At 36.1% G+C, this 27,899-nt stretch overlaps 1 protein-coding gene across 6 annotated transcripts; it reads right to left on the bottom strand.

The window, feature by feature from the left end:
- Positions 1-27,893, bottom strand: septin4b (septin 4b). Of its 6 annotated transcripts, XM_007239420.4 has the most exons (13): positions 20,188-20,279; positions 18,641-18,763; positions 16,892-17,215; positions 15,215-15,311; positions 14,376-14,462; positions 14,026-14,149; positions 13,754-13,888; positions 11,749-11,866; positions 11,558-11,659; positions 10,875-10,971; positions 9,573-9,735; positions 7,320-7,419; positions 1-4,726 (listed from the first exon to the last, which is right to left on the bottom strand). In XM_007239420.4, exons 2-13 carry the CDS (start codon positions 18,761-18,763, stop codon positions 4,658-4,660), a joined length of 1,539 nt encoding a protein of 512 aa, XP_007239482.2. In that variant the 5' UTR covers positions 20,188-20,279; the 3' UTR covers positions 1-4,657. The 6 variants fall into 6 exon arrangements, with proteins under 6 accessions (XP_007239482.2, XP_049334642.1, XP_049334639.1 ...); XM_049478685.1 differs by lacking the exon at positions 1-4,726 and having other exon boundaries at positions 5,431-7,419; positions 20,188-20,301; XM_049478682.1 differs by lacking the exon at positions 1-4,726 and having other exon boundaries at positions 5,431-7,419; positions 18,641-18,756; positions 20,188-20,287.
- Positions 27,894-27,899: the final 6 nt, after the last annotated feature.

A 27,899-nucleotide genomic window follows, 5' to 3' on the forward strand; every position in this document is an offset into this window, starting at 1 on the left:
GACATTGAGATTTTTTTATTATTTTAAAGAATAATGCTCTAGTCATTTGCATCCTCACAATCAACCATCAATTATACAATATATTTAATGCATTTCTGAAAACCAAATAAAAGCCATGATTTATAATATATATTTATATATCCAAAACCACATACTACCGTTCCTTTTAGAACAAAGTAACATGAAGGAACATCAGAGCAGATGTTGCAGATGTGCAGAGACAAATAAATGACAATACTGTGATATTACATTTGATACAAAATTAAAGTATGGGGTCAAAAACAAAATACTAAAAACAATAAAACAGTAATAATCTAAATAATGCTGCCTCAAATCGATAACCTTTTCTGACCCAGTTCGTGTCCAACGCAGAATCGGTCAGAAAATATATTACTTTTTCAATAAACTAAGAATCTTGTATATAGATTTTTATAATGGAAGTAAATATCATCCTTCTTTAATATAATCAAGTTAAATAAATGGACGAATTACAATGTAATGTAATGTAGAGACCCCATTGAATACAACTTAATAAAAAACAATGAAAAAAATAAATTAAAAATGTTTTTTTTTTTTTTGAAAAATCCAGATTTGTGGGTTCACAAGGTACAATCAGGGTTGCAGGAGAAAAGGCTATTTAAGTCCCACAGACATACATGTTTCTCACAGTGCATTGATGAAACATTGTGGCAGTAGCTCTAGCAGATATGTTTCAGCATTCTTTGTCTTTTCTTTTTTCCCCCCATCAACATTTCAACTTTTTCTTTTTGTAGATTCTCAAGTTTCTGTATTGAAATATTTTTATGCATATGTAGAGATCAAATTTGGTCACATTTAGGTTTTTTGTCTGATGTGGTTGGTGGGTGAGTTTAGCTTTTAAATGACTGGATTTTGTGTTTAAGCGAATGATTCTATGTAATTTAAGCATATTTAATTGATAATTGCATTGGCGGACATTTTCTAACACACAGCATCTTCCAAAACGTGCTAAATGTGTTTACTTCCTCAGATGATCAAGATTTCTCATTAAATTGAATGCTTTGTAAAGGAAACTAAATACTCCAACTTCATAAAAAGTTCATTAAAGGAGTACCTCAGGGTTTCTTAACATGGTCTGTAGTGTACAGCAGAGTTCAACATTCTATAATGACTATAGTTTAAATGCAGTAAACATGGTCTTTAATTTAGAATGAAAGTTAATGGAGAAAAAAAAGCGTTCATTCCCCTTAATTTTAGAGCACTTCTTCTTACTGGTTCATTCATACAGATTATCCAGATTATTTACACAGTGTACAGACCAGCTATAGGGTTCAGATAATGGAGAAAAATAGCAAAACTGGATAGCAGTTACATAAAACAAAAATGTATGTACATTATGTTGTACTTTTTTCATATAGGGAATGCACCACAATTAGGTCAGATAAAGTCAGATATTTAACATGTGGCCAATTAGTATAAACATCCCAAATCTTAATCTTATAAATAACACATTGATGTAAAACCACTATTTTATTTTATTATTATTTTTTTATAATAATATTTTAGTATGCAAATTAATGTTGAAGTGTTACCACCTCAGGGAATGGCTTGGGAACACCCACACACATATAAGCTGTATATAAGTTGTGAGGTGTTATCTTGTGAGTAGTTGAACACTGGCCTGTGCTTATCGGAAGATGTGAATTACAGCTCTGGAGAAAAATAAGAGACCACTTAGAAATAATAAGTTTCTTTGATTTTACCAAATTGAAAACCTCTAGAATATAATCAAGAGGAAGATTGATGATCACAAGACATCAAACCAAGCTGAACTGCTTGAACACCAAAAGCAGTGTGTAAGACTGGTGGAGAAGAACATGCCAAGATGCATGAAAACTGTGATTCAAAATTAGGTTTATTCAACCGAATATTGTTTTCTGAACTCCTAAAACTTTATGAATATGAACTTGTTTTCTTTGCATTATTTGAGATCTGAAAGCTCTGCATCTTTTTTGTCATTTCAGCCATTTCTCATTTTCTGCAAATAAATGCTCTAAATTGAGTTTGGAAGAAATTTTGTCTGTAGTTTATAAAATAAAACAAAAATGTTCATTTTACTCAAACATATACCTTTAATCTGAAAAACTGATTCAGAAACTAAGGTGGTCTCTATTTTTCAAAGCTGTATGTTCAGTAGACTGCAGTAGGCCGAACACACACACGTCCCATTAAAGCTAAAGAATACTGCTGATCGCCTACATGTGGGGTTATTGGAAAATTGTGTAACATTGATTTTTCACAGAACATGTTAAAAAACACTGGTGTACTCCTTCACCTCGAACACTTTACACCACTACAACAACGTTCCAAAGCTCAGAAGCCAAGTCACATGCTAATCTCTAGCTTACACATGGAGAGTGTTACTACTGTACATGATCACTAGAAGTCTTCTCTTCTTCTCGGTTAGTTTAACAGTGTCATGCTCTTATGGAACGAGCGCCTGTATCGTTTTTTCCTCACACAAGAACTCAACACATCTGTCAGCCTTGTTAACAAAAATATTGCTCTACAGTACTTCAGTTATTATTTCACTTATAAGAAAATAAAATAGCATTTTTTTTAGACTCATGTAAAGAAGCTATTTCTGTTTTCATTCTTTTTTTTGTAGCAATACAAACAAAAGCATGTACATGCAGTACAACAAATGCATTCATTTAACAAAATTGTACAAATAAAAATAATAGCACATCGTAGAAAAAAATTAAATAATTAACTCTTATTCATCCTATTTGGATCCTGGGCAATTATAAAATACTCCAGAGGGAAATATTATTATGTGCAGACAAGTACAAGCATAGGAATTTAAAGGATAATGCCTTTACGATTTTTGCTCCCACAAAAACAGTCCTTCACACAAAAACAAATTATAATTAAAAAAATGCATTGGTGCATTGGAGTCACATGACATTTTTTCTGACCTCAACAGATATAAGACTCAGTTGGACACACAAGAAAACAGCACATCACTGTTTAAAGGAACCTTTAAAGGAACACTCCAGTATTTCTCTCAACCTTATAATATTCAAATGCATCATAAAGGCTATGAAAATAATCTACAAAGCTGGTGTTGCATAAGATCTGTGCTTGGGAAAAGATCAAAGATTTATTATATTAGTAAAAGCTAATTATTGAAGTACTGATTAAAGCTAAAACATCAGCTTTTTGTTATTGGAAAGCAGTAGTTGAGTATTTGATTGATCATAAATTGATCATAGTGATTCCTGAAGGGAATCTATATTAGGACTGCAACTAATGATCATTTTGGTTATCGAATAAAATATTATTTATTTTTTATTAGTGTCCTTCATCTCTTAAAATGATAGAAACAGTAGAAAATGAAATTAAAAATGCATTTACCGGTAAATGTCTGGATGTTAATTAAATGTGGATGTACATGATAAAAGTACTGATATTTAGTGATTAAATATGTAATCTGTTGGCAATTTTGGAGACACAGACTAAGTTGAATGTGTAAGTGAATTATTAAGCCAGCTCCCATTGCACTTCTATCCCGAGCACTTTGTATAATGTGGTACTGTTATAAATTAACAATTAGTTGACAATAAAATTTGTAGTCAACAAATTTAAATAATCAACATTGTCGATTAAATTGACTAATCTTTGCAGCCCTGCTCTATATCCCTACTTAATCAACTCAAATTCGTTTTGTGTTTGTGCACAGGTTAATTAGGAATATACTGCATTCCATGTAAATATAGTTTATTTACATTGTATAGTTCAGATAAAAATACTCAGCTTCTTTTTAAACAATCATATTTGTCTTAATTCATATATTTCATGTTTACACTGCTATAGCACAACATAGCGTGGCTCTAATGTGTCTCAGTATACCTGCAATACATGATTTTTTTTTCTTTTTTATGTGGCTTGGTCTTATCCACATATAATACACAATAAGAGACCAGATGTAAACAGGGTCAGAGATCAGGTTGAGAAATGCTGGAATGTTCCTTCAAAACAAGCTGAAAATGATTTACAAATGATTAGTGCATTTATGTGCACCTCTAATCAAATCTGATCAGTTCAGAACACTGGGGTTTGCCAGTAATCCAATCGAAGTGTTTACATGCGTTTGGGTAATCAGATCTTGGGAAATCTCAGTCAGGCAATAATATAATCGGATGTAACCAACCCAAACATTATGTCACGGTCTGAGAAATCCAAGAATACTCTGGATAAGCATGTACTGAGAGCTTACTTTTTTATCTGATTTCTTAATCAGATTTGTATTTTTTCCTCTGATCTGAGAAATCTTCAATTTCTCAAAATATTCAGATATCTGCAGTAATCTGATTATGAATGGCTTTTATAAAAGCATGTAAACACATTCACGATGACATTTTCAAACTACAACAATCACAACAGCTGTGTCTAGGTCTAGTCGTTTGTGTGTTACCTGCTGCCGTGCCTGTAACACATCTGGAGTGATGGCACCTAATGACACCTAGTGGGAGCTCCAGCCCCACTAGATAAAGTGGACTTCAGACGTGGATTTGGAAGAACATTTTGTGCAGCTGTGGTTAGAGCAAAAGGGAGCAAGGCTGGAAGAGATGCCGAGTGGGTGGGCAATGTCTCAGGCATGTAGAGGGAAAAGTGGTTAATACGCTTCTTTTTGAGTGTGCATCTGCTCCTGGATCTTCTGCAGCATCTCCTGCATCCGTCGCAACTGGAAAAACAGAAAACAGAGAAAAACAGAAAATGTCAATGAAGGATCGAAATAAGGCCTACACACACACACACACAAAGCCCAAAGTGGTCACGTGACCATACTGCAAACTTTGAGCATAGTCCACTGGCCGATTGATTGATTGATGAACTTTTTACTTCTGCACGGCTGCTTGTGTGGGCTGCTTAACCCTGAGGGTACTTTGAGCTACATCGGGACACTGACCGAAATGGATCGATAATGCTCACTTTGGCACTACAGAATCTGCATTAATGCATATTTTAACTTCCTAAATGTAAAAAAAAAAAAAAAAGTTAAGAGTAGATTTGAAAGATAGTAGCTTGAAATTGAATCATTGCCATAATGTTTAAATGTAGTCTAATCCGGATTAGAGGAACATAGTAAATTACTATTACGAATCTTACAGTATATCAACCAATCAGTTGTTTTCTTTACTATATTTTTACATTATAAATAAAGAAATAAAAAAGTCTAAATAATGCACATTTTAATTTTTAATGTAAAAACAATTCACTTAAATCGATTAAACAGTATATACTAATTGTTGTGCGGCAAAAAAAGCATATTAAAATGGTATATAGAGTAGCTGTTAAAGATCAGAAAAATGGGCTGTGCTTGTGAATACTGATTATGTTTGGCATAAAATCATGCTGACAGTATGTTTGAAAGATTTAATCACAGAGTAAAAGAGCAGTCATACTTTATTTTACTCAACACTGTTAATATATGTTACTCTCTAAACAATTAATCTGTCATACAATCATTTAAAATTGTTGAGCTAAAAAGTTTTAGCCAAGTGTTTTTTCCTATGAGCACTTCTGATTAAAGAGGAATTCCACAGATATATAATTTAATCAGCCACATGTAGACAAAATACTTTCAGAATAGTTTGGTGTGAAATGGTTAATTGTAGTGTAATTTACTGGCTGATTAATTTACACTGTTTAGGGTGATGCTGATAAACAGTATTTATTTGTGGGTTCCTGAAAACTACCCATCTCTGTTAGTTGTTTCAACTATGATACTCTGTGATAGTGGTGTGGATGTGCTTTTCAGATCACACAGAAAAGGACAACTGAAGTGAATTCATGAAGAAAATGTTTAAAGATATAAATTAAATAAATACATACATACATATATAAATAAATGCATTAATAAATAAAACATATAAATACTAAAAATGACATTAAGGGACAAGGAACTCTGCATTAGAACTGTTACTACTGTATACTCTTCGTGTTTGTGGTAAAGCACATATTTTGAGCTGAACTGTTATAATTGTTTTTGAGTGTTTGGAACATTAAGTGCATGGCTGCGAACGTGTGCAGGGTTCTATATCTATGACACATGGAAAAAATGGAAAATGGGAAAAAAAAAAAAAAAAAAAAAAAAAAACATAGTAAAGTTAACACAGCATGTAAGATTCGGACTCGTTTTCACGTTTCACTACGCCTTAAGTCCATTTCACACCGGCGTTCATACTACACAAAGGTGTTACAACTAAGGGAATAGTGTGCTTTCTCCAAACTTATCTTTATCATTTATAGCATATATTCACTTACCACAGACAATCATTTAAGAAAACTGTACTAAATATATTAGACTCAGATTAGAATCAGATATTTTTATTAAATTGTTCCAATTTGCTTCTACTGTACATAAGTTTCTGGTTTAGGTTTTCTAAATAATTATAGGGAGATTTATAAAATGGCTGTCTGTGGTAACACACATGCTGCAGATACAGAAGAATAGCGATAGAAAACAGGCTGAGAAATTGAATTAAAGTTGTGCTTTGTGACTTTCAGACAGAGGGCGCTATTTCTCAGGGTTCATACAGTCATGAAAAACTTAGAAAAGTCATCGAATTTGAAAATAGCAATTTCCAGGCCTGGATAAGTGTTGGAAAATAAAAATACCCAGAAAGTTTAGGAAAAGTCATGGGAATTTGCGCTTTGTGTTTGAGTTTATCAATGGAGAAAATCTATTTTGAGATAAAAAAAAAAAAAAACGTCAGCTTAGAGTTAATTCAGTAATTTAGCCCTACACAATGTAGCTCTCAGGATCAGACACATTTTATTATTAAAGATTGTGTGTCAACATTTTTATCAGATTCGTTTTAGACCTACTATAATCAATTTTAATTATAGTTCTAGTTTTTTTTTTTTTTTTTTTTTTTACTGTCCATGTCTGCACTGAGGTTTTAAAAATATGGTCATGGAAATTTGCCTTGAAGGCATGGAAAAGTCATGAACAAATCATGGAAATTGATTGGTTAAAAAGTGTATGAACCCTGATTTCTGTACCGTGTAGTCTATGCTAACACTGTTTAAATATTAGAAATTCTCTTCATTTCTAGAGACACCTCTGCAACTTTTGGGGTCAGGCTTTTTCTGGGTTACTCTGTAACTCGGTGTATTTTTAGTTATTTTCTAAAACCAGGTGGTCAGGACCCGTCTGGGTGTGGATCAGGGGGAGTGTTAGGCTCTGGTTCTCTATGGTCGTCCGGATGCGACTCTGTTTCTGGATGGTGAGGCTCGTGCTCATGATTGGCCGGAGAGGACGGGTGCTGTACCTCTTCGTCTTTCTCTCGGATGAGTTTTTCTGTCTCTGAGTCCGTTACTGTCGGCACCATGGGGATGGGGAAGTCTGTACCACTTTCCCTGGTTAGTTTGCTGGAAATGAAACATACAGACACAGTGAGTTGGACACTAACCCACAGTAAAACCTATCCAGGCAAAACAAGACAACCATATTCCCCACTGAATGGAAAAAAAAAAAAAAAAAAACATTTGTGCAGACATACACTTACAGTTAGGTTCATAAATATTTGGGCGTAACGATTTGGGCATGCCAACAATTCCAACCTTTTTTTTTTTTTTTACAAAGCCTCCTCATTTTAGGAGCTCAAAAGTAACAGGACAAATTAACTTTTTATTCATGGCACTTTGATGAGAATTCTTTGCAGACCATGTCTGCCTGAAGTCTGAAACCCCATGGAAATCACCAAACACTGGGTTTCCTCCTTTATAATGCTTTGCAGTGGACTCCAGTTGTTGTTTTTTGTGGGTCTTTCTACCTTTAGTTTTGTCTTAAGCATTAAGTGAAATGCTGCTTGATCAGGTTCAGATTTGCTAATTGATGCGGCCAGTGCAGAATATTTAACTTCTGTGCCTTAAAGCAGCACTAGGTAGGATTTCCTTGATTTTTGATCTTTTTAAATAAGTAAAATTACAGCTTGAAACTCACTGCAGCGCTGCATTGAGGTGTAATAGGAGGAATTGCGGTGCTCTCGTGTCTGTGCCGGGCTCCTCTGACCAACGCTCGCGAGAACTGCGACCTGCTTTCCGACCTTTAGTTCTAACAGCTCTACAAGGACTACTGGTTCATTCTTTACAAAGTAACATACAGACACTCTGGCAGAAGCTGGAAAGAGACCGAATATGTCTGTGAATGCCAGAAAACGAGAAAGAGAAACTAATCCGCCTGAAACATTTATTACACTCTGCAACTGTAGGGGGAGCCCACGAGCATAAAATCTCAATCCTACCTAGTGGAGCTTTAATAACTCCTGGGTTCCTTTTAAAGTAAGTTTTGGATCATTGTCCATCTGTACCGTGAACCGCCATCCAATCAGCTTTGCTGCATTTGGTTGAATTTGAGCAGAAAATAGATCCTTGTACACTTCAAAATTCATCCTTCTGCTTCTGTCTTTTGTCACATCATCAAGAAATACATGCCATCAATATGTTTTACAGATGATGTGGAGAGCTTTGTGTCAAGCTGTTCTAAGTCTTCTCTATACTTTTTTTCTTCCTATCACTCCAGTACAGGTTTTTATGGTGAACCTTCAGTATTTGCTCTCATGAAGTCTTCACTTTAGGATACACTTGAGATACTTGTGTACTTCGTCTGTGAGTGTGTTCTGGGATCATCCCCCACTGTTGTCTTCCATGGACGTTCACCACTGTGCTTTTTTTTTTTTTGTTTGTTTTAACAAGAATGTACCAAACTGTTAATTTGACCACTCCTATCATTTCCATTTCCATTTTTTTATGTTTTTTTTTTCTTTTTTTCAGCCCAATGAAGTTCTGCTTCTCTTCCATTGAGAGCACCAACTTGAGCTGCATGTTGTGGGCACTATAGCTAAAGCTTCCAAATGCATATGCCACACGTAATATCAGCTCGGTATCTTTTACCTGATGATGGATTAAAAATGGAATTGATTGTTAGATATTTTGTCCAATTACTTTTAAGCCTCTAAATGAGGAGGCTTTCTAAAAAAAAATGGTTGTTATTTATTAAGTTTCATTTCAAATCCATTGGTGTGGCATGCAGAGGCCAAATAATGAAGATTGTGTCTGTCCAGATATTTATGGACCTAACCTAAAATACTTTAGGGAACATTTACAGTCTCATTTAATTACATTTCATTTTTGTAGGTTCTAATAATGGATCATTTCAACTTCACATCTCAAAGCTACTGTCATAGTAACAATATATTAATATATGTTGTGTACACCTATATTTGGTACACTGAAGGTCACCAAATCCTTAATTCTTAAAAAGTAAAAATTAAATTTACAAATTACATTTTCTAATCTTTTCTATTTTAACTAGTACAAGCAAATGGAATACATTTATATCTTTGTGCTATTAGGTGTTTTTTCACTCTTCTACATTTTGCTTATATCAAATCTTAATAGTCAGCTTTAATTGGAACATATTCTTTACAGGTTAAGTAAATGAAACAGAGAAACAAAATGTTTAAAAAAGTTTACAATGCTAAACAAAGATAAGACAAAAAATAATTGTGTGTGTTCCATACTTGCGGTTTCGCTCTTTCACCACCATGCGGGTCATGCTCTGGATGCAGTGGGCTCTGTAGTTCTCGTAATGAGTTTCCCTTGTTACGTCCTTCAGGTCCTGCATGTGTGTGCGTACCAGCATGTTCCTCAGCTTCACAAAGTCACAGTGTGCAGAGTTCTCCACTGCAAAACACATGCAAACTAATTAGATCAACATCAGCATGTTGAATAATAAAAGTTAGTTAAATAGTGGTAAAATAAATGTTGTTTTCAGATGTGTTTTTAATGAAATAAAAGTAAATAAGACCTATTTAGTAGCATGCCCCCTAATTTCAAGAACTGCATTTAGCATTACGAAACAATTTGTTTTTATTTGTGATGCTTCTCCAGGCTTTTAAGGATTTTTTTTGCTTTCTTTCTTTAAAAAAAAAAGTTTGCGACATAACGTTCTTTTATATCCGCTATATGTTTTTGGTTCTTGCTGCGTTAAGAAGTTACACAAATCTAACAGGCCAGCATTTTTGCGAGTTTTTGCTTGATATTATGTATCTAATTCTTGAGGATTTCTATTCAAGCATTGCATAAAAAGGTTATATATTTGTTAAAGGTTACAGAAAATTCTAATCGTAATAGAACAAATGGAATAATAAGTATATAAATGTCAAAATATAATGAATAAAAATAATAATATTGGTGCTTTTGTAAACTTTAGTTAAATATCAATATTTTAGTAAATACTAATCAAATATTTCATGAACTCCAAAACTTTCGTTTTGCTATGGTTGTTTACTTTTGTCTTTTATTGAAGAATTAGAATTGTAGAATTAGGTGTTGATTCCTGTTACTGATCTGAAATTGTTAAGTGTAGTAGAGAGTGAACAGACAGCTACTTCAGGTGTCCTGTAGGAGTCTCTAAAGCCCTCAAATCTTTCAGAATATAAAAAAACTTGTATTGCAGAAAAAAAGGGTTTAGAATAACCTACACTTGTGGCCTGTTAAGGAGTTAAACTAAATGAATCCCTTCCAAAAGCAGCCTTGCAGGCCCAAGATTTGACGCTACCTCCACCCTGTTTAACAGATCAGCTTGTTAGTTTTGGATCATAAACCCAACACAAGTCCATAAACCGCTGTCTTATGAGGTTGTGGCTCATTTTTGAATTTCTTTGCAAAATCCAAATCTCATTTTCAGATTTTTTTTTTTATTTCCCCTCATTTCTCAGCTTTCGTCTCAAATAGACAAAAGAGTAATGTGTGCAGAAGTGTAAACAAAAAGTTTTATATATATATTAGTTGAATGTAGCTAGTAGAAGCTAATAGAATACCCTCTACAATGCCCCATGGATAGAGGCGGCCCCGGACCCTCTTGCCCTTTGCTTCCACTACTGTGTTGCTGCCGATCACTGCAAACGGGATGCTCTCCTGCAGACGGAATAAGGGGAGGGGGAGAGAGGGGGAGGACCAATAATCAGAAACGAAAAAAGAGGCAATGCAGTAAAGCTGCTGCACTGCAGATACTCTCCCCTGTACCTATTGCAAACAACCACAAACACACACACAGTTCTATATGAACCTGTCTAGTTTAAGTGTCAATATCATGTCTAATACATATTTATCAGCTGTTTATATGGGTGGACAAAAGCATGATGCAGCACTCTAAATCATAGGAGAATACAATAATAAGAATTTATAATATTTGAAAAAGCCCAGACATTTTTTAGCCAGAATAAGATTAGGCTACTTTAAAAAGGTAACAATCTTTAAAATAATACAAGATTATTTTATTTTCTGTATATTGTATGCCTGTGTATTGTCTTCCTCTATTATATAAAGTTCATATTTGTGCATTTCAAATAAGCTATCCAATATATAAACAAACGTATTGGGACATCTACACACAAACATACAAATCAAGAACCTGAATCAATTTTGTTCTGAATCTGCAGGTGATCTGCATTTCTTTACACAAGATAAAAAAACTGTTTCTGTGTAGAATCTCAAACTGCACCTTTAATTCATGGTCTTGCTGTTTGAAATCCTCGTCCTCGTCTGAATCACAGTCAGGAAACTGGTAGATTTTAATGCCGTACTGCTCGATCTCCTCTCGAATCTGCATCAGACAAATGAAAATTAACACATGCATCAACAGGACAGGGACAGTAAAGGAGTTCATTATTGCTTTCAGTACTGATAACTTGCCTTGATTTTCTTTTTCTTGACCTCACTGGGAGTAAGCGTGTCTGCTTTGGCCAGAACTGGAACAATGTTGACCTTCTCATGTAGAGCTTTCATGAACTCAACATCTAAAGGCCTGAGACTGGACAAAAAGAAGCAAAAAATTTAATACACAAATCTGTGTAGAATACTGGACAAGAAATACTGTAAACTTTTACCTTTAAAAAATGATTGGTGCTACCAATAGCCCTTTGAGTGATTCCATTGAAGAACCATATTTGCCAGAAAACAAATCTGCATTGAATGCATTTGGCTACGTCACATTGCAGTCGTTGTTGACACAGATGTGCAAACACACACACGCAGCTTGTCTAGTCCCTGTAGAGAAATACTGCCAATAAAATAGAACTGAATGGCACCAGGTCTAATATCAAGCGTCAGTACTTGTGGAATGAGGTGGGTAGAGACTGAGTAGAGACTCAGTCATTTTTGTTACTCCAACAAAAGCAGGACAAACCCTTTTTTATACCCTTGATTTTAGAAGAAACATTGGATGGGCAGTCCTAATATTTTTGTCCACATAGTGCAGATATTTACCATTGTGGTAAATGGTACAGCTCAGGAAAAAATGAAGAGACCACTTCAGTTTCTATGATTTTGCTATTTATAGGTATATGTTTGAGTAAAATTAACATTGTTCTTTTAGTCTATAAACTACTGACAACATTTCTTCCAAATTCCAAATAACAATATTGTCATTTAGAGCATATATTTGCAGAAAATGAGAAATGGCTGAAAGAACAAAAAAGATGCAGAGCTTTCAGACCTCAAATAATGCAAAGAAAACTAGTTTATATTCATAATGTTTTAAGAGTTCAGAAATCAATATTTGGTGCAAAAATTCAAGCAGATCAGTTTGGTTTGATAGATTGTGATCATCCATCTTCCTCTTGATTATATATCATATATATATATATTTCAATTTGGTAAAATAAAAAAAAAAACATCATTTTTGAGTGGTCTCATTTTTCCAGAGCTTTATTTACATATCTATTATCACTGGTCAGTCTTTTACTATAGGGCCACACTAGAGAGGGCTGATAAACTGTACAGCAGCAGATTAGCTACGACACTTTTGCTATTATAGACCTGTAAGTTTATAAGTGTGAATGGTACAAAGTACAGTTCTTGAGTGAAGCTGAAAATACGTATTATTACTGAAACTGACTGTTTTGATTGCTGAGTCATTTTCTCTTTTGAAGGTGAGATGCAGAGGAAGGTGACATTTTAAGACTGATGTAATTACTCAGTATTTCCAGTAGAGGGCAGACTTACACTAAAAGTCACTGCCTCATCTACACAATCACAGGTTAGTATACTAACAGATTTGGATGTATTTGAATGGTTTAGACACTTCAGAAACTGCTACTTTTTACATTATTTGTAGGCAAGAATCTGACAAGGCAAAACAATATATATATATATATATATATATATATATAAATATAAATATATATATGTATATATATATATATAATCTGATTACTGCAAAAGTTAGAGTCAGTAAACTAATGAATAATTTGGGTAATCAAAAAATGGGAACGGTCATTCTGGCATTTAGATTTGTGCTCTGCACTCAACCACAAAACTCACAGAATATGATCAGATTAATGTGATGTTTGTCACTTTATTCTGTGGCTTTGAAAAACATGTCAGGCTGCAATATCAGCTAGAAGATAAAGAACATTTAAGTCCTTCCGTTTCAGAGTTATACCAAAAGTGTTTTTTTTTTGTTTGTTTTTTGGTTCCAGCTCTTTTTTCAGATTTTTTTAATCAGATTTTTAGACCTTACTCCGATCTAAGAAATCAGAGTATGCTGTTGAATACATTAATACTTGAATAATCAAATATAATTTCAGTTATACAATTATGAACATATTTTTGGGTGAATGAAAATGTACTCAGAGTAAGTAAAAAAATGTGTATTTACCAAATTATATGAAAATTTAAGAGTATGTATGTGTCATACCCATGACCGAAGGGGGAAATGAAGTACAGGCAGCAGTGCACACGGTTATCCTGGATGTTTTTGCGGTTCAGGCCACTCTCATCTCTGAAGTACTGTTCAAACTGCTGGTCAATGTAGTCTGCCACAGACTTCCAGCTGCAACGATGAAAAATTAAAAATTAAATTATATATTTATGTTTTTAGAGAGCTTTCAAGAATGCTTATCCTGGTGAAATTGTTTTCAAATATGGCTGAACCATTTTTTTAAACTTCTAACTGCATTTCATCCATACCATTCAGTGTTATTGACCGCATCCCCAAAGCCTGGTGTGTCCACAATGGTGAGCTTCAGCTTCACGCCTTTCTCCTCAATGTCCACTGTATGCTTGGTGATCTCCACTGTTTGGGTGATTCTCTCTAAACAAACAAAAAAATAACTTATTGTTAAATCTAATGCAGAATATGTGTACTACTGATCAACAGAATTTATCAGAATTCAGAAAAAAAAACTAAATTCAAGGTCAGGGAAAATCATAATAAATGATTTTTTTTCTAGATGTCAGCTATGGCCTTACTGTAAATTTTATATTCAATAATTTTAATAAAAAAAAAAATGAATACAGAAAGAATGAGTTAATGTTACCTTCAGCATTCAGCAGTTTTCTGTCTTTATAGAGGTCTGTGAGGAAGAGGCTGTTAACCAGAGTGGACTTTCCCAAGCCTGACTCTCCTAATTAGAGATTACTGAGAATTAGTACAACTAGAAACTATGCATTAAAAAATTTACATTAAAACACACACACACTCTCAATTTACTGTTACAGTCATTTTCATCATGTTTGTTTATGATTTCCTTCTTATGCCTTTATTCATTCAATGTTTCAAAGTAGTAAACTTTTGCTAATTTATATATTATATTTATATATATTCGGTAACTTTGGTAATCAGATTTCAATGTCAGCCAACTTTCATAAAAAGTGAATGTAAACAATGTATTCATTGAGTCATTTTGCAGCATTTCGTCTGGTATATTAATCATAAGATTCAACATACTGCAACAGCCAGACTCAGTCAGTGTCAAAATTTATGTAAAAAATTGAACAGGGAAAAAATGAAAAGACTGTTCATTGTATTATTGTAAAGGCTAACAGTAATTCAATAAATTTAAATAAATATAAGTAAAACAAAAACAAAAGTGCCAAATATGGTGTTTATTGATTAATTGCATTTATTGTCATTACAATGTGGGCAAGCACAATATTCACATTACAGGACACCTACCGGAGGCAGGTTATATTTGCCTGCTATTCTTTATTTTACTACAATATTGGATACATAGAGTGCATTTTTAATGCCTAAACATTTGATCACTGATTTCTGATTAAAAAAAAGTAAAAGATGATGTATCCATACTAATCAGTGCGTTTTTAATTGTTAAAATGACTGTTTTTATGTCTATTTTAAAGGAAGTGTTTGGCTTACCTGCTACCATGAGAGTGAAGTCGAAGCCCTTTTTCACAGATTTGCGGTGCACCTGATTTGGCAAAGTGGCGAAACCCACATACTCTTTATCTTGGTCCTAAAAAATAGAGAGAGAGAGAAAGAGAGAGGGAGAGGGAGAGAAAAAGAGAGATACACAATGAATGACCATTAATTGTTCAATAGCCCAAAGATCCTTTTAGCTGTCTAAACATCAAGAAGTCAAACATCAAAAATATTTTGGCAAGAAAAGTCCTAAAACTTCACAATAATGCAAATTTTCTTCATCGCTCAGACCATTGCTAAACACTGGTTGTGTGTGATTTTTCAACGTCTGTCCAGTGAGCTTTAAGTTTAAACAAACTCTGTTGGAGCCAGCACACATTCTGTGGTTAGGTAAGCAGTGGTGACAGGCCTGGGTTGATATAAAGAAGTTATTAAACACAAAAAAGGCAGCCATCTTTAATTATACCAAATTACAAGCATGGAGTGGACCACCAGCATTTAGACATATGGCATCACCAGCATTTCAGACAGACCATCAAAGATCCAAACCTAAACAACTCTGAACCCAAAAGGAAGGCATAAATTAAACACTGTTAGATGGTGTTTGGAGGCAGATGGATTCGTTTTACTTTTCTACTATAAAATGCTACTGTTTGCTTCAAAACATACTCTGCTGTAGTGTGCAGACAGTCTTCCTGTTGTAGTCCTGTCTGAGCCCTGTTTCTTAGTTTATTCCAGAGCCAATATCCCAAATCCTATACAGCACAATACCCAACATTAGGTGAGGATTTATCATAGAACACCTCCACAAATTAAACCATATGCAGATCATAAAGCAACAGTTTGGCAGAGAATCATATTTAGACCATTTTCTTAATATAGCCAGTATAGATCATGCCAGTCATGATTAAATCTATTTATCTGCAAAATGCCAACTTTACAAAAAAATGTACAAATTTCTTTTCATTATTTTTTTTTTTTTAATAATTTATTCCACGCCAACTAGAAACTTTACAATTGGTTCACCCATTTGTGTGAGCTACCAGAATCACCTTATGGTTTTTGTGCACAATGGCAAAAACAGGTTTGCACTGGTGCTACAAAGATAACTAATCAGGTCATGAAAGCTAATAGCTTGTTACTAATCAAATACAACAGGACTGTAGCTTGAGTTAAGCAGAAAAAATACATGTCTTTAGTATAAATTAAGATTTTAGACAAAAAAAAGAGAAAAAAAATCATTGATTAATCAAATCAAACTGAATTTCTATAGTTTCTATTTCAATAGTTTGGAATTTTCAAAAGAAAATTCAACAGGAATGCCCCCACGGGTCAGATTTCATACTCACACCAACCAAGATAGCAATGCATGCTAGCAATGCCAACAGAAGAATTTTTTTATTTTGTTTTTTTAAATAATGTTTGGAAATACTATACAAATATTGTATTGTTTAACTGGAGCGCATTCAACGTCATTCTCAGCTCCCACAGCAGATCTTCAAGGTAAACAGAATGCAACTAGTGTAGATTGTGTGCTTTGTTGCTAATATAGGTAAAATAAGTATCCTCAAGCATTACATCATGCCCACTGCATGCAGTTTGTATGGTTTAACAGATGCACTTTCACTCAGCTTCTCTCTGAGTCAGGGCCAGCTCTTGGTTCCCTGGCATTACCTCAGAGGAGTCGTAGGGGTCAAAGCGACCCCAGGGACTCTTGGGCCTGGAAGGGCTGATGGGTGACTGTAGGTTATAGTCCACAAGGCCCCGCTGAACGGCATGTCTAGGGTCGTGCTCTAACTCCTTCGGGGCCTTGCGCCCAGCAGGAGGCCTCAAAAAGGTGGGCGTTCCTGGGGTACGGGGACTTTCGTGACCCTCGCTCTCACTGTCCACCCCGGGCTGCCCGTGGTGAGGAAATGGGTGGCCCTCTCTTGGGGGATGATGTCCCATAATATTCTCCAGCTCCGAGTCCTCAGAGTCGTCCTTGGAGTGGCTGGAGTTCTGAGGTGGGTTAGGTTTAAGTGGAATAAAGGATGAGTAGATGGCAAGGAGCAGGAGGTAAAGTACAAAAAGAGAAGAGGGTCAAGTATGAAGGCAAGAAATAACGGGGCGATGGTGACAATTAAAATAAGGATTGAGGAAAGAAAGAAGAGAAAAGACTTTGTTTAGAGATTAGACATACAGCATGTGTGTGTTAATAGAAAAAAGGATCTTCACATCTCCAAACAGAGCTTGTGTTATAGGAGAGTGCTGCAGGACAAGAAATTTCAAGACCTTAATTATTGATATCTGAAAGTCTACTAAGAAATGAACAGGAGTTGATTTCTTAGTCATAGTTAGTTTGCAAACAAAAGGAGTAAGATTACATCACCAGACAGGAGGCTGATACCAATGGCTAAAATGTCTTTTGAAATAAGTAAAGAATAAGGAAGTGCATTTTACAAGCCTGCTTAAGATGTTTTAAATGCTGTGCTGCTGAAAAAATAAGTGGAGTAGGGAAAGAATTCTTTCAACAACAGACACCTCAAGAGGACTGTATAGAAATATGAAGTGATCTACTGCTCTATAAGTGTGGCCAGACAAACATCTGTCCACACAGCATATTCACAGATGCTTCAGTGGATGAGATACATCAGCAGGTGTCGACTCAAACTGCACACGTGGCACGAAGACTACAGCCAACTGGAGAAAACATGGACCAACAGAACCTAATGTAGGCAACTGTTTTTAAAAGGCCAGATGATAAATTTAGAAATTAAAACTAAAAGTGAAGTTTTAGTTATATAATCATTCCAAACACCTTCACTCATTACCTGAACAACACCTGGAAAACCTTCTAGCAGGCTTCAGAGCCAAAAAGGACATGGGGCATAAACAGTGGTCTATTTGCCGAAGCTTCGAGTGCTAAAACAGCTCAGGTTTCTCAAGCTCAAGCCCTGTCCAGCTTAAGCATAGCTAATGAATAATACAGTGTGCCCAAGAGACCAGTGGTGCAGGTAAACTGGGGAGCAAGGCAAGGCACTCTTCTGTTTGCCTGTTTGTGGGGGTGTTTTCACACTTGCTCTGGGCTTGTTTGGAGGAGTGGCTCATTATATCTGTTTATTAAAAGAGTGACAAGTCGATGTTAAAAAAAAATGTACCAATCACGCAACCTCACATGTGGCACAGGGAGCGGGTAGCTAGATTCAAAAACAGCTTTCACATTTAACCAAACATACTGAAGCTACTCACATAAAGCAAGCTTTTTCCAGGAAAAAAGGCTAGTGTGAATACACTCTTAGAAGCCAGCCATCTAACCACTTTTGTCACTATAGTACACACTCCCAAGTAAACTAATCAAGGGTTGATGCTTTAAACCCATCCTATTAAGCACAGGGAGCTACCTGGAGAACATCCACACCAGGGCCTAGGAATGGTCACCAGTACCTGATCAGCCTCAACCTCCCTGGGCTCAGGGGATGCTGGATTGGAGTCCTGGTCATCAGATGGAGAGTCTGCTTCATGGTCACTGTCCTCCATTGCTACAGGAGCTACTGTGCAATCTGCCATCTCAAACCATGAAGGGATGTACGTTTAAGGAAGGGATGTGAGGAAGGATGGAGGTTCCATTGAACAGGGCAAAGGTGAAGTCAAGTCAAGCAAATGGAGAGAAAGTGACAAAGGACCCATTGTGTCATGGCCAGTTTTTGGTAGAATGGATGGACAAGGGAAGAGGAGAGAAAGAGACAAATGAAATGATTAAATCAGCTGAGAAATGTAGAGGAAATGAAAGAAATCTGGGAATCGAATCTCTAGCAATTAGTTATTAAAATTTGTGAAAGATGCCAAGAGGTTTACTTCAACTACTTTAAGTATGCCTAGCACCCACTCAGTTCCCACCCAATCAGGCCTCCTCGAACTCTAAAAAAATACGCTCAAGTTGACATGATTTATTGATGTTCAACATCAGTTTTCAACTGCACTTCAACTTCAGACAATATTTTATATTTATACCCTCCTTAACCTTTATTTCTTCACTGATGTTAAGACAGATCTAGTCTACTATTTTATGTGAACGCTCTACAGTCTGCCAAGCTCGCCTTAAAATTTCTTAAAATATACTTCAGTCACAGACTTAGGAATCTGAAATTAACTTGAGTCAACTCAAGTTATGTAATGTCAGAAAAAGTCAATACCGCCATATAGAGTATGTTTTACTTTCACTCACACATACCACACCAAATATTTGCTTTAGAGGGAGGACAGATGAGAAGGATGTGTAAAAGCAGAAGCCCTAAAATTAGAACTGTTGCTCACTGTAGACAACTGGGGATATTCTTGATTTTGAACCAGTTTCCTAAAGATAAATTAGGTGATCTAGACAGGCACAAAAACAGAAACTTGACTCTAGACTAATCATTCTTCTCTTAACAGATTTTAATTCTGTGGACATCCGGAGCTAAAGGGAAGCAGGAAATTAAAAGCCTTTGTTGGAGCTGGTGGCCCATTTGCAGCCCTGTGAGATCAATGTTCAATCTATCAACCTACCAACAGCCAGACTACACTGACCCATTTCTGGACAATGGACAGTAAATGGTCAATAACTCAATCACCGGCTTCTCTAAATACAAAAAAATAATTGTAGAAGTAGGCATTCTAAACTATAGACAGAAATTATATCCCAAATAAGATTATCAGAACGTAAGTCTTTCAAACTTTTCTTTCCTGCAGTATGGCACGTATACATTTCGCTCAGCCTACTTTTCTCCAGCTGGAAATAGACATTGCTCATTTTAATAAAGCCTGAGAGTAGGTCAAGTCAAGAAGGCTGTCCTCTTTTCAGAAACAAGAGGTTGTTTTATGCAACGGCGGCAACTAAACTGAAATGATCTCGTCATTAAAGGAAAAAACAAAAAGCATACAAACCCCATCCACCTCACGAAGTTACCTCTGTACTTCGATATATTCTAAACCTCCCAAAAAAAAAATCTCACCTGTAGAAGCTTTGCCACGATTACTCTGATGTAACGTCTTTCCTCCACGGACACAGCTTCACATTCCCTTGCCTGGTCCCAAATGGCAATCCCAGCGCTTTGGCTTTTTATACCAACCTACTCTGGGTCACAGTGTCCTTCAACCTCATTGAGCTACCACGTTTCCACACTGCCCCCAGGGCACCAATCAGCACCAAGCTCTACAACTACTGCACCAACACAGGACATCATTATCACTGGAACCGAAGTTCAGGTCCTGGCCCTAATAATGCAAGTTACCGGAATTCAACCAGATTTACCACAATGGATCCCAACACCATATATATCGACACACATTGAGCAAACCCAATAGAACCAATCTATCTCTCTTTCGGTACTCCCAATGTCATGGAATTTTCAATGATGGTGGTGGGATGGACACTCACGTAACGATCATGCAGTAGGAGGCTGACTAAGTCTGCTCTCATCATTGATTGATTTCTGCAGGCCTACCAACTCCTCTGTGAGTGCAGTGGGTATTTCGTTCAAGTGCTTTTTCTTTCTTTTTTTTTTTTTCTTTTTCAAGCCATTCATTCCTTTGTTTGGTCATGCTCTGGAAAGCCTGTGTGATGAGTTCAGCATCACAGCAGAAAGCTAGAGAGACTGACAGGCCTATCGGTAGCAGCCTCTGCTCAGCAGCCCATTTTACTGCAATTAATGCTGCAACCAGCTTTCTGCACCACTCAGCTTCTTGCCACGCTGTGGAAAATCTCCCTATGGTTAGGAGCTGAATGGGCATCATTTGGAGCGATGCATTGACGGATATGATTACAGCTACTTTTAGAGCCCTAGAATGCAAAGGCCTGAATGTGAAGGCTCAAAATTCAGTTTTACATTTCTAGTAAGTATTGCATTTCATCATTTAATATACAACTCTTTTGAAATTAATTCCCACAACCCTATATTAGAAAATGCTGTGACAATAATGAGACAAGAAAATAAAAATAAAAAGTGAGTAAAATGTGTTTCTTACATGCACATTGTGTCAGGGTACTTTTCTGAATTATGCTGCCAATAGAGAAATGTACTGTACCACCTTAAAGGCAACATATTGCTGCTTTCAATGTGGTACCCTTTTTTTTAATGACACCTATGGATTTTTCAACAAGACTATGCAAACCCACATGCTGCACACATTACAAAAGGTATGACTGTAAAAGAAGATAGACTGGACTGGCCTAATAGAGAATGTGTGAAGAATTATGAATAAAAAAATGTTAATAAAGACAACCCCTTACTGTTGCACATTATAAAGACGTTTGCATGAAAAAGGGAAAAAATAATGCCTGAAACACTTGGTATCCTTGGAATCATCTGTGCCAAATGGGTCTTTTAAAGTAATGTGAGAAGGAATGGCCATATTACAAAGTGATAAATAACGAATTGTTTTGTGTGGGGTGTTCCAGGTCTAAAATGCAGAAATGGATGTATATTATTAAATTATTAAACAAAGACAATGTTTGAACCTGCCCCAGTGTCTCATCTTTATCAGATATGAGGTTGTATATAAATTACAGATTCACACACTTGCAAGTTTTAACATCCCTTGTAAAGTTAAAAGTTATGCTAGCTTATGTTGCTCACAAACACTAGACAAAAAGTACACAGTCACAATCTCATATTTAATACACACTCAAAATTGACCAGTGATGCTAATAGGGGTGGGCGATATGGCTCTAAAATAATATCACGATATTTCAGGGTATTTTTGCGATAACTATATACTTGGCGATATAGGAAAACAAAAAAATAATTAATTAATTTCAGGAATGTAGTATAAGAGTATAACAGCATAATAATAATGTTGCAAAATAAATAATATAGCTTAAAATAATATAATGCAGCAAATAATATTGCAGAATATTTAGTGCATGCATATAAACTGCAAACTAAAACAATTCTACAATAAATACACCTAAAGATTCACAGTAAATAATAGACTACTTTTAAGACAGAACATCTTTATTATCACAATATGGATTTTTAATATGATATTTCTGTGTCACGATATATTATATACGATATAATATTGCCCACCCCTAGATGTTAATACATAAAACAACCTAAAACTAAATGAACCTGCAGTTTAAGGGATTAAAAGCTTTGGCCAGATCCGAAATAGATCCCAAGAGAAAAGATCTTCCAGCATTTCCCTTCTCATAATAAACATGAGTGGAAGAGAGGGAAGGAACAATAAATAGATCAATATACCCTGCTACTCTGATGCTGTACACATATCGAACCATAACAGAGCCCTCGAGTGTCTGCCTCCATCCATATACAAACACAGTCAGCACTAATGACCAAGAACTCAGAACAACAGAGACTAAATTAGAAGTCAGGGAGTAGAGATAGTGGTGGATAATTCTAGAGTAAAGAGAGGAGTGTGTGAAAATCAAGTCAGATCATGTCCTCCCACCAGCAACGCCATGTTCAACTGTCAACTCCTGACTCCCAAATCCTTATTTATATCAGCATGATGACACACTGTCACCTACAATCACTCAAAACACTGTCACATTCACTCATCCTTTGCAAAACACTTTTGATCACTTATCACAGATGCTTTTAATCAGGCAAAACATGTTTTGTATCGTATGTATACGCTTTGTTATTTAAAGGTGCACAATCTAACATTTTACATTTAACATTACTATGACAGCAAACAATCATTTCTATGCAAAGATGTAGTGGAGTAAAGGCATCCTAAGCAAAGAATGAAGCCACGCCCCCTGTGTGTGTTGTGCTCAGATATTTGGGTTCATAACGCGTTCATCCAGCCATGTGAAAACTTCCCCAAGACCCTCCCCCCAAGAAACAAGACAGTGACAGACCACAGAGTAATGTGCATGCAAGATGCAAGTCCAAATATTGTGACCAACAGCTGGGTTCAGCAGGGTTGGATCAGGTCAGCCGCAAATGCTAACACCCAGACTTAGCAGAGTTGGAGCTGCAAGGCTACAAGGAACAATGGCAAGGATGCTATTATGCTAACAGCTAGGCTCAACAAGGTTGAGGTTGGTTAGCCAAGATGGTAACAGTCAGCCTCAGTAGGGCCACGATGCTAACAAAAGAACAGCAGCCTGACTCACTAGGGTTACGGAGAATTAGCCACATTAGTAACAGTCAGCATCGGCAGGGTTGAAGCAGGATTGGAGCCGTGAACCTTGATGCTAACAGTAGCTGAGTTTTTTTTTAAGTAAATTAGCTTTAATCTCCTTAAATAATGTGTTTATTCTCTGCGCCAATGCATCTTTTACAATATTGTGAGAAGGAAGGCCACATTACAAACTGATAAATAACATAAATCACTTTTTCTGGAAAATGTTTTAGGCCTTAAATGCAGGAATAGATGCTGATAATAAATTAAATTAAGTTGGTCACTTGTACTTTCCACAGTGTCCCAGATTTATCTGATATAAATGACAGATTCACACAGTTGTATGCAAAAGTTTGGACAACTCTTGTGAAGTTAAAGCAGAGACTGTAAAAAAAGATGGACGCTGTGTCTCCGTTCCCATCCATTCAATGAAAATGAAGCCAAAATCTTCCGCCATGTTGGCGATCCCGAACCCGAGTCTGCGCAGTAGAGACCAGAGGAGGAAGAAAGACGGTGGAGAGCAGCCTACTCATTTAAATAACCCCGCCCCTGAGGGCTGCCTCGCGATCACAGGCTGCGGAGCGGAGCTGACGGTCTGTTATTGGTCCCGCCCATAAGCAGCCCTTTTACAATAACCACACCTTTTTTGAATAGAGCTGAATAACGTTTTAAAAAACGAATTCTGTGGGGATATAAAACTTTGACAATATAAGCAGAGGTTACACTAGCTGTTGCATTTAAATAAAGGAGGTAGAATTACAGTATATAAGAAAAAACGTGATTGAAAGTTGTCTGTTTTGCCATTGAAACCTATGGGGATGGGTGGGGTTACACAGCTTTCTGAAACCGAACAGCAGGGGGCGCCCGACCTGTGGTGGCTTCACTTTTGCGAGACAATCCTCTGTCCAGCTATACACAGTCTATGAGTTAAAGGTTATGCTAGTTAAGCTCCTCAAAAGGTTTTTCAGAACGTAGCTTGGCAGCATTAATTTTCCCAAATGATGTAGTAGTTCTTATGGTATGATGTGCGTGTTCACTGCGGACCGCTACCTTACTCTGCCTCGCTCTACCTCCAGCCTCGTTATGTAACGTAAGCAGTCTGCAACGTGAGGATCTCCCTCTGTTGCACTCTGAACGCAGGCAATACAATTACAGGTTATTGTCAATCAAAAATAGCTGCGGTAATGTCTTAAATATGGGTTTATTGTGAAAACAAGTTTTGCAAAAACAATAAGAATTTTATTTATCATACGGCCGCAGTACTTACAAATATGTTGCCGAGTCCTCTGTGTATAAACAAACATACTAGTACAAAAAAGTATTAGAAATCAAAATGAATTAAAAATGAAAACACTGTTGAATAGCAGTATTTTTTTAAATATATTATAACAACAATACACAATGATCACAGTTCACAGTCGTTCATGTATACACATTTCTGAAATGCGCCTTGCCATGCATCATTAAAATGCTCCATCAGCCATATGAACGCAGCAAAGCATTGTTTTAAGCTTATTACAACAAATTCCTCCCACAAGGGTTTTGTTTTTGGGTGATTTAGCGCTCTCAAAGGCCCCATTGTGCAGTTGAAATAAACTGAGGGAAGCGAGAGAGGCTGGGACGCTGCAGCGTGGGATGTCGGATAGGCTGAGGTTTGTGGTTCCCCTTCCTACGTACTCACAGACACAACTCAAGAGCATGCACTGAAAATATACAGCAGAGTTTATGATAACAATAGCTTCTATTTAAGCTAAGATTGGACAGCAGGGGTGGCTGGAGCGACGACTAATGCGGATACTTCAGATTTACTTCTCTAAGAGCGTCTTGTCATGTTTGCCGTGGGAAGCCTCATTCATCTCCAGCTGGAACAGTGGACTGACAGCACATGATGAAAGCATGCTTTCACACAAATCCACACCGGGGTTTGTTTTTTTAGGGGCAATAAATCATTGTTTTTACAGCACTTCTACTTTGGGTACAAGTATAGATAAGAAACTGTGTGTGAGTTTTAGTTTTATTTTATGTGATTTATTTGCATGAAAGCCTTTTATGTAGATGTGTAGGTGGAATACAAACATTATATGTACATTTTTCCAATAATAGGGCTTTTCAGTAACTTTGTTTTGGATGCAGATGGCACAAACAAACTCTTGTGTTCCATGACTTTTGCCATATTGTCATATGGAAGCTATGAAACTCTGCACTGACCTGCAGGATGTGATTGACAGGAATCACATCTACATTCAATGAAGGAGAGCCCACAGTCTCTATACACATGGACAATTCTAGCCAGACACTGCCAGTCACGATCACTTTAATCCCCACCCACTGCACTGTCCACTGTGGGTGGTAATGCCTTCTATGATGTATTCTCGATATATACACGTGTCAATCTCTGCATCTAGAAGCATTAAATGCCTGCACAACTTCATCAATAATTCCCAATCCATGTCCTAGCAGACCACTTTATTATCAATTTATATACATCTATATACTGTATGAGGCTGAATGTGCCAAAATCAGTAGGTGGACTACAACCTCCTATACCCTGCCTATAAAACGACTTAGGACTATTATCGCATCCCATGACTTTTGCCATATTTCTCCCATAAAAGCTAAAGAACACTGTGCTGACCTGCGGGATATGCGTGTGGTGCCTTCTGCATTGAATTTGAATGTATTAAATATGATAATTCTATCTAGATACAGCCAATCACAATCATTCTTACACACTGCACTGTCCACTGTGGGTGGTAATGCTTTTAGTAAGGTATTCCCAGTACACAAATGACACTATGGATCAAAAACGTTACATGTCCGCACAACTTCTTAACTGGAATATCCTTTTATCCATCTGCACCCATTATCAGGTCTCACTCCAACTCATTGACATACTGACCATTGTTCAACCTCACTCACAAGATAACACCTCACAGCTTACACTTATATGTGTGGGTTTTCTCAAGCCTTAGCTTACTGTTCAAAACTGACAAGAAACTTGTACCAAACATAAGATGCAGATTTTATTTGCATTTTACACTGCCCTCTAGGGGAGTGGAGAGTTTAAACCTATAGTGGTTTTTCAATATAATAATGTATAATATTTGAGAAGGTCTTTTGCATCAAAAATCCTAAACTGATTCATTGCTAATATCAAAGAGCATTTGAAGTGTAAGTGTGAGAAGCAATGCTAACAGTTTCAGCAGCACCGCTATGGTCTCTGGCTGTTAAGTGGTTAGCAGGAGCTGTGAATAGTGTGGTTGTTCAGATCGGCACAGCAGGGCTCTTTGTGAGCCAGACCAATAAAGCACGGAATGGTTTGTGTGTGTGTGTGCGTGTGTTTGTACGTGTGTGTTGGAGTTAAGAACACAGTGAGCCTCTCAAACAGAGTTTCAGGTGCAAACAAAACTTAAACTGATTACAATCTGATAAATGTTTACACAGTTGTGGATTTGTTGCACATAACTGTATTAAGAAAGTAAAGCACAAGGTCTTGGCTTTCATAACCTCATTTTTTAATCTGACCATTCAGATTAATACAAAGCTATGCACCACTACAGCAAGCACTAAACACTCTGCAATATAACCATATGAGCACTGCCATGCTATGTGATTGTGCATTTTGCAGTAAGATTAATGTATCAATTAACTAATAAATTATTAAATCATGCAAATGATTTAAATGCAAATTATTAAATTATGCAAAATGTTAAAAAAAAAATTCAAGAATTTTCACCAGATTTTTCCAGAATGTATTAATCAAACATGTCTCATAATATTATTAATGCCTTCTGGGTACCAAAAACTTTAATAAAAAAAGAAGATATAAACAATAGGCCATTTATGGGCAATGAGAACATTGCAAAATTACTTTTGTATTAAAGAAAAAAAAAAATATATATATATATATATATATATATATTTGCAATTGCACATCCTGCAGTGCACCTGTGCATTTTACAGTGACGATGCTCAAATAATTTATTGTGCACCCTTAACAGAAACATTGCAAAAAATAAAAATGACTTAAGAAATTAAAAAAGTAATTTTATGGATCAGGGACACATAAGGACAATTTTTCAACATGCCAATTTTAAAATAAAAACAGTACTTTTTGCAAATTGTTCAAACATTAAGAAATGTTATGCATACAATAAAATGTTACCAAATTATAAAGTTAGATTTTTATTCTATAAGCCAAAAAAGGATAAATGTGTTAATCGCTATTTTAGAAATAATAGTGTATAACAGACAAGTACATCCAATTTCATATTATTGCCTTAATATGTAATGTCTCAGTCAACTTCAGGTGTAATCAATCGATCAATCAATCGCAGACCATTACAGCAACCAGCCAGCGAATAACTAAACGTAAGTGCTAATCAAACAAAAACCTACCTCATAGTCACTGTTTAGCTCAGAGTTTGCCGCCATTTTTACAGATTTATCAAAATATAACCAACAAGTGAAAACTTCACACAGCAGCAGAGAAGAGAAGAAGGTCAAACAGGAGTCAGATAATCATCACCCAGTGTCCACCAGCATCCAGCTCTCAGTTCCTCACACTTCCCCA

The sequence above is a fragment of the Astyanax mexicanus genome, chromosome 4 (genome assembly GCF_023375975.1).
Source record: "Astyanax mexicanus isolate ESR-SI-001 chromosome 4, AstMex3_surface, whole genome shotgun sequence".
Lineage (NCBI taxonomy): Eukaryota > Metazoa > Chordata > Actinopteri > Characiformes > Acestrorhamphidae > Astyanax > Astyanax mexicanus.

Coding starts and splice junctions, on each gene's coding strand:
- septin4b (XM_049478685.1), bottom strand. CDS start 18,763: ATGGCAGATTGCACAGTAGCTCCTGTAGCAATGGAGGACAGTGACCAT. Junction 15,312..16,891: donor ACCCCTACGACTCCTCTGAG/GTAATGCCAGGG, acceptor TCTATTTTTTAG/GACCAAGATAAAGAGTATGT. Junction 9,736..10,874: donor TCCATGGGGCATTGTAGAGG/GTATTCTATTAG, acceptor TGTGTTTTGCAG/TGGAGAACTCTGCACACTGT.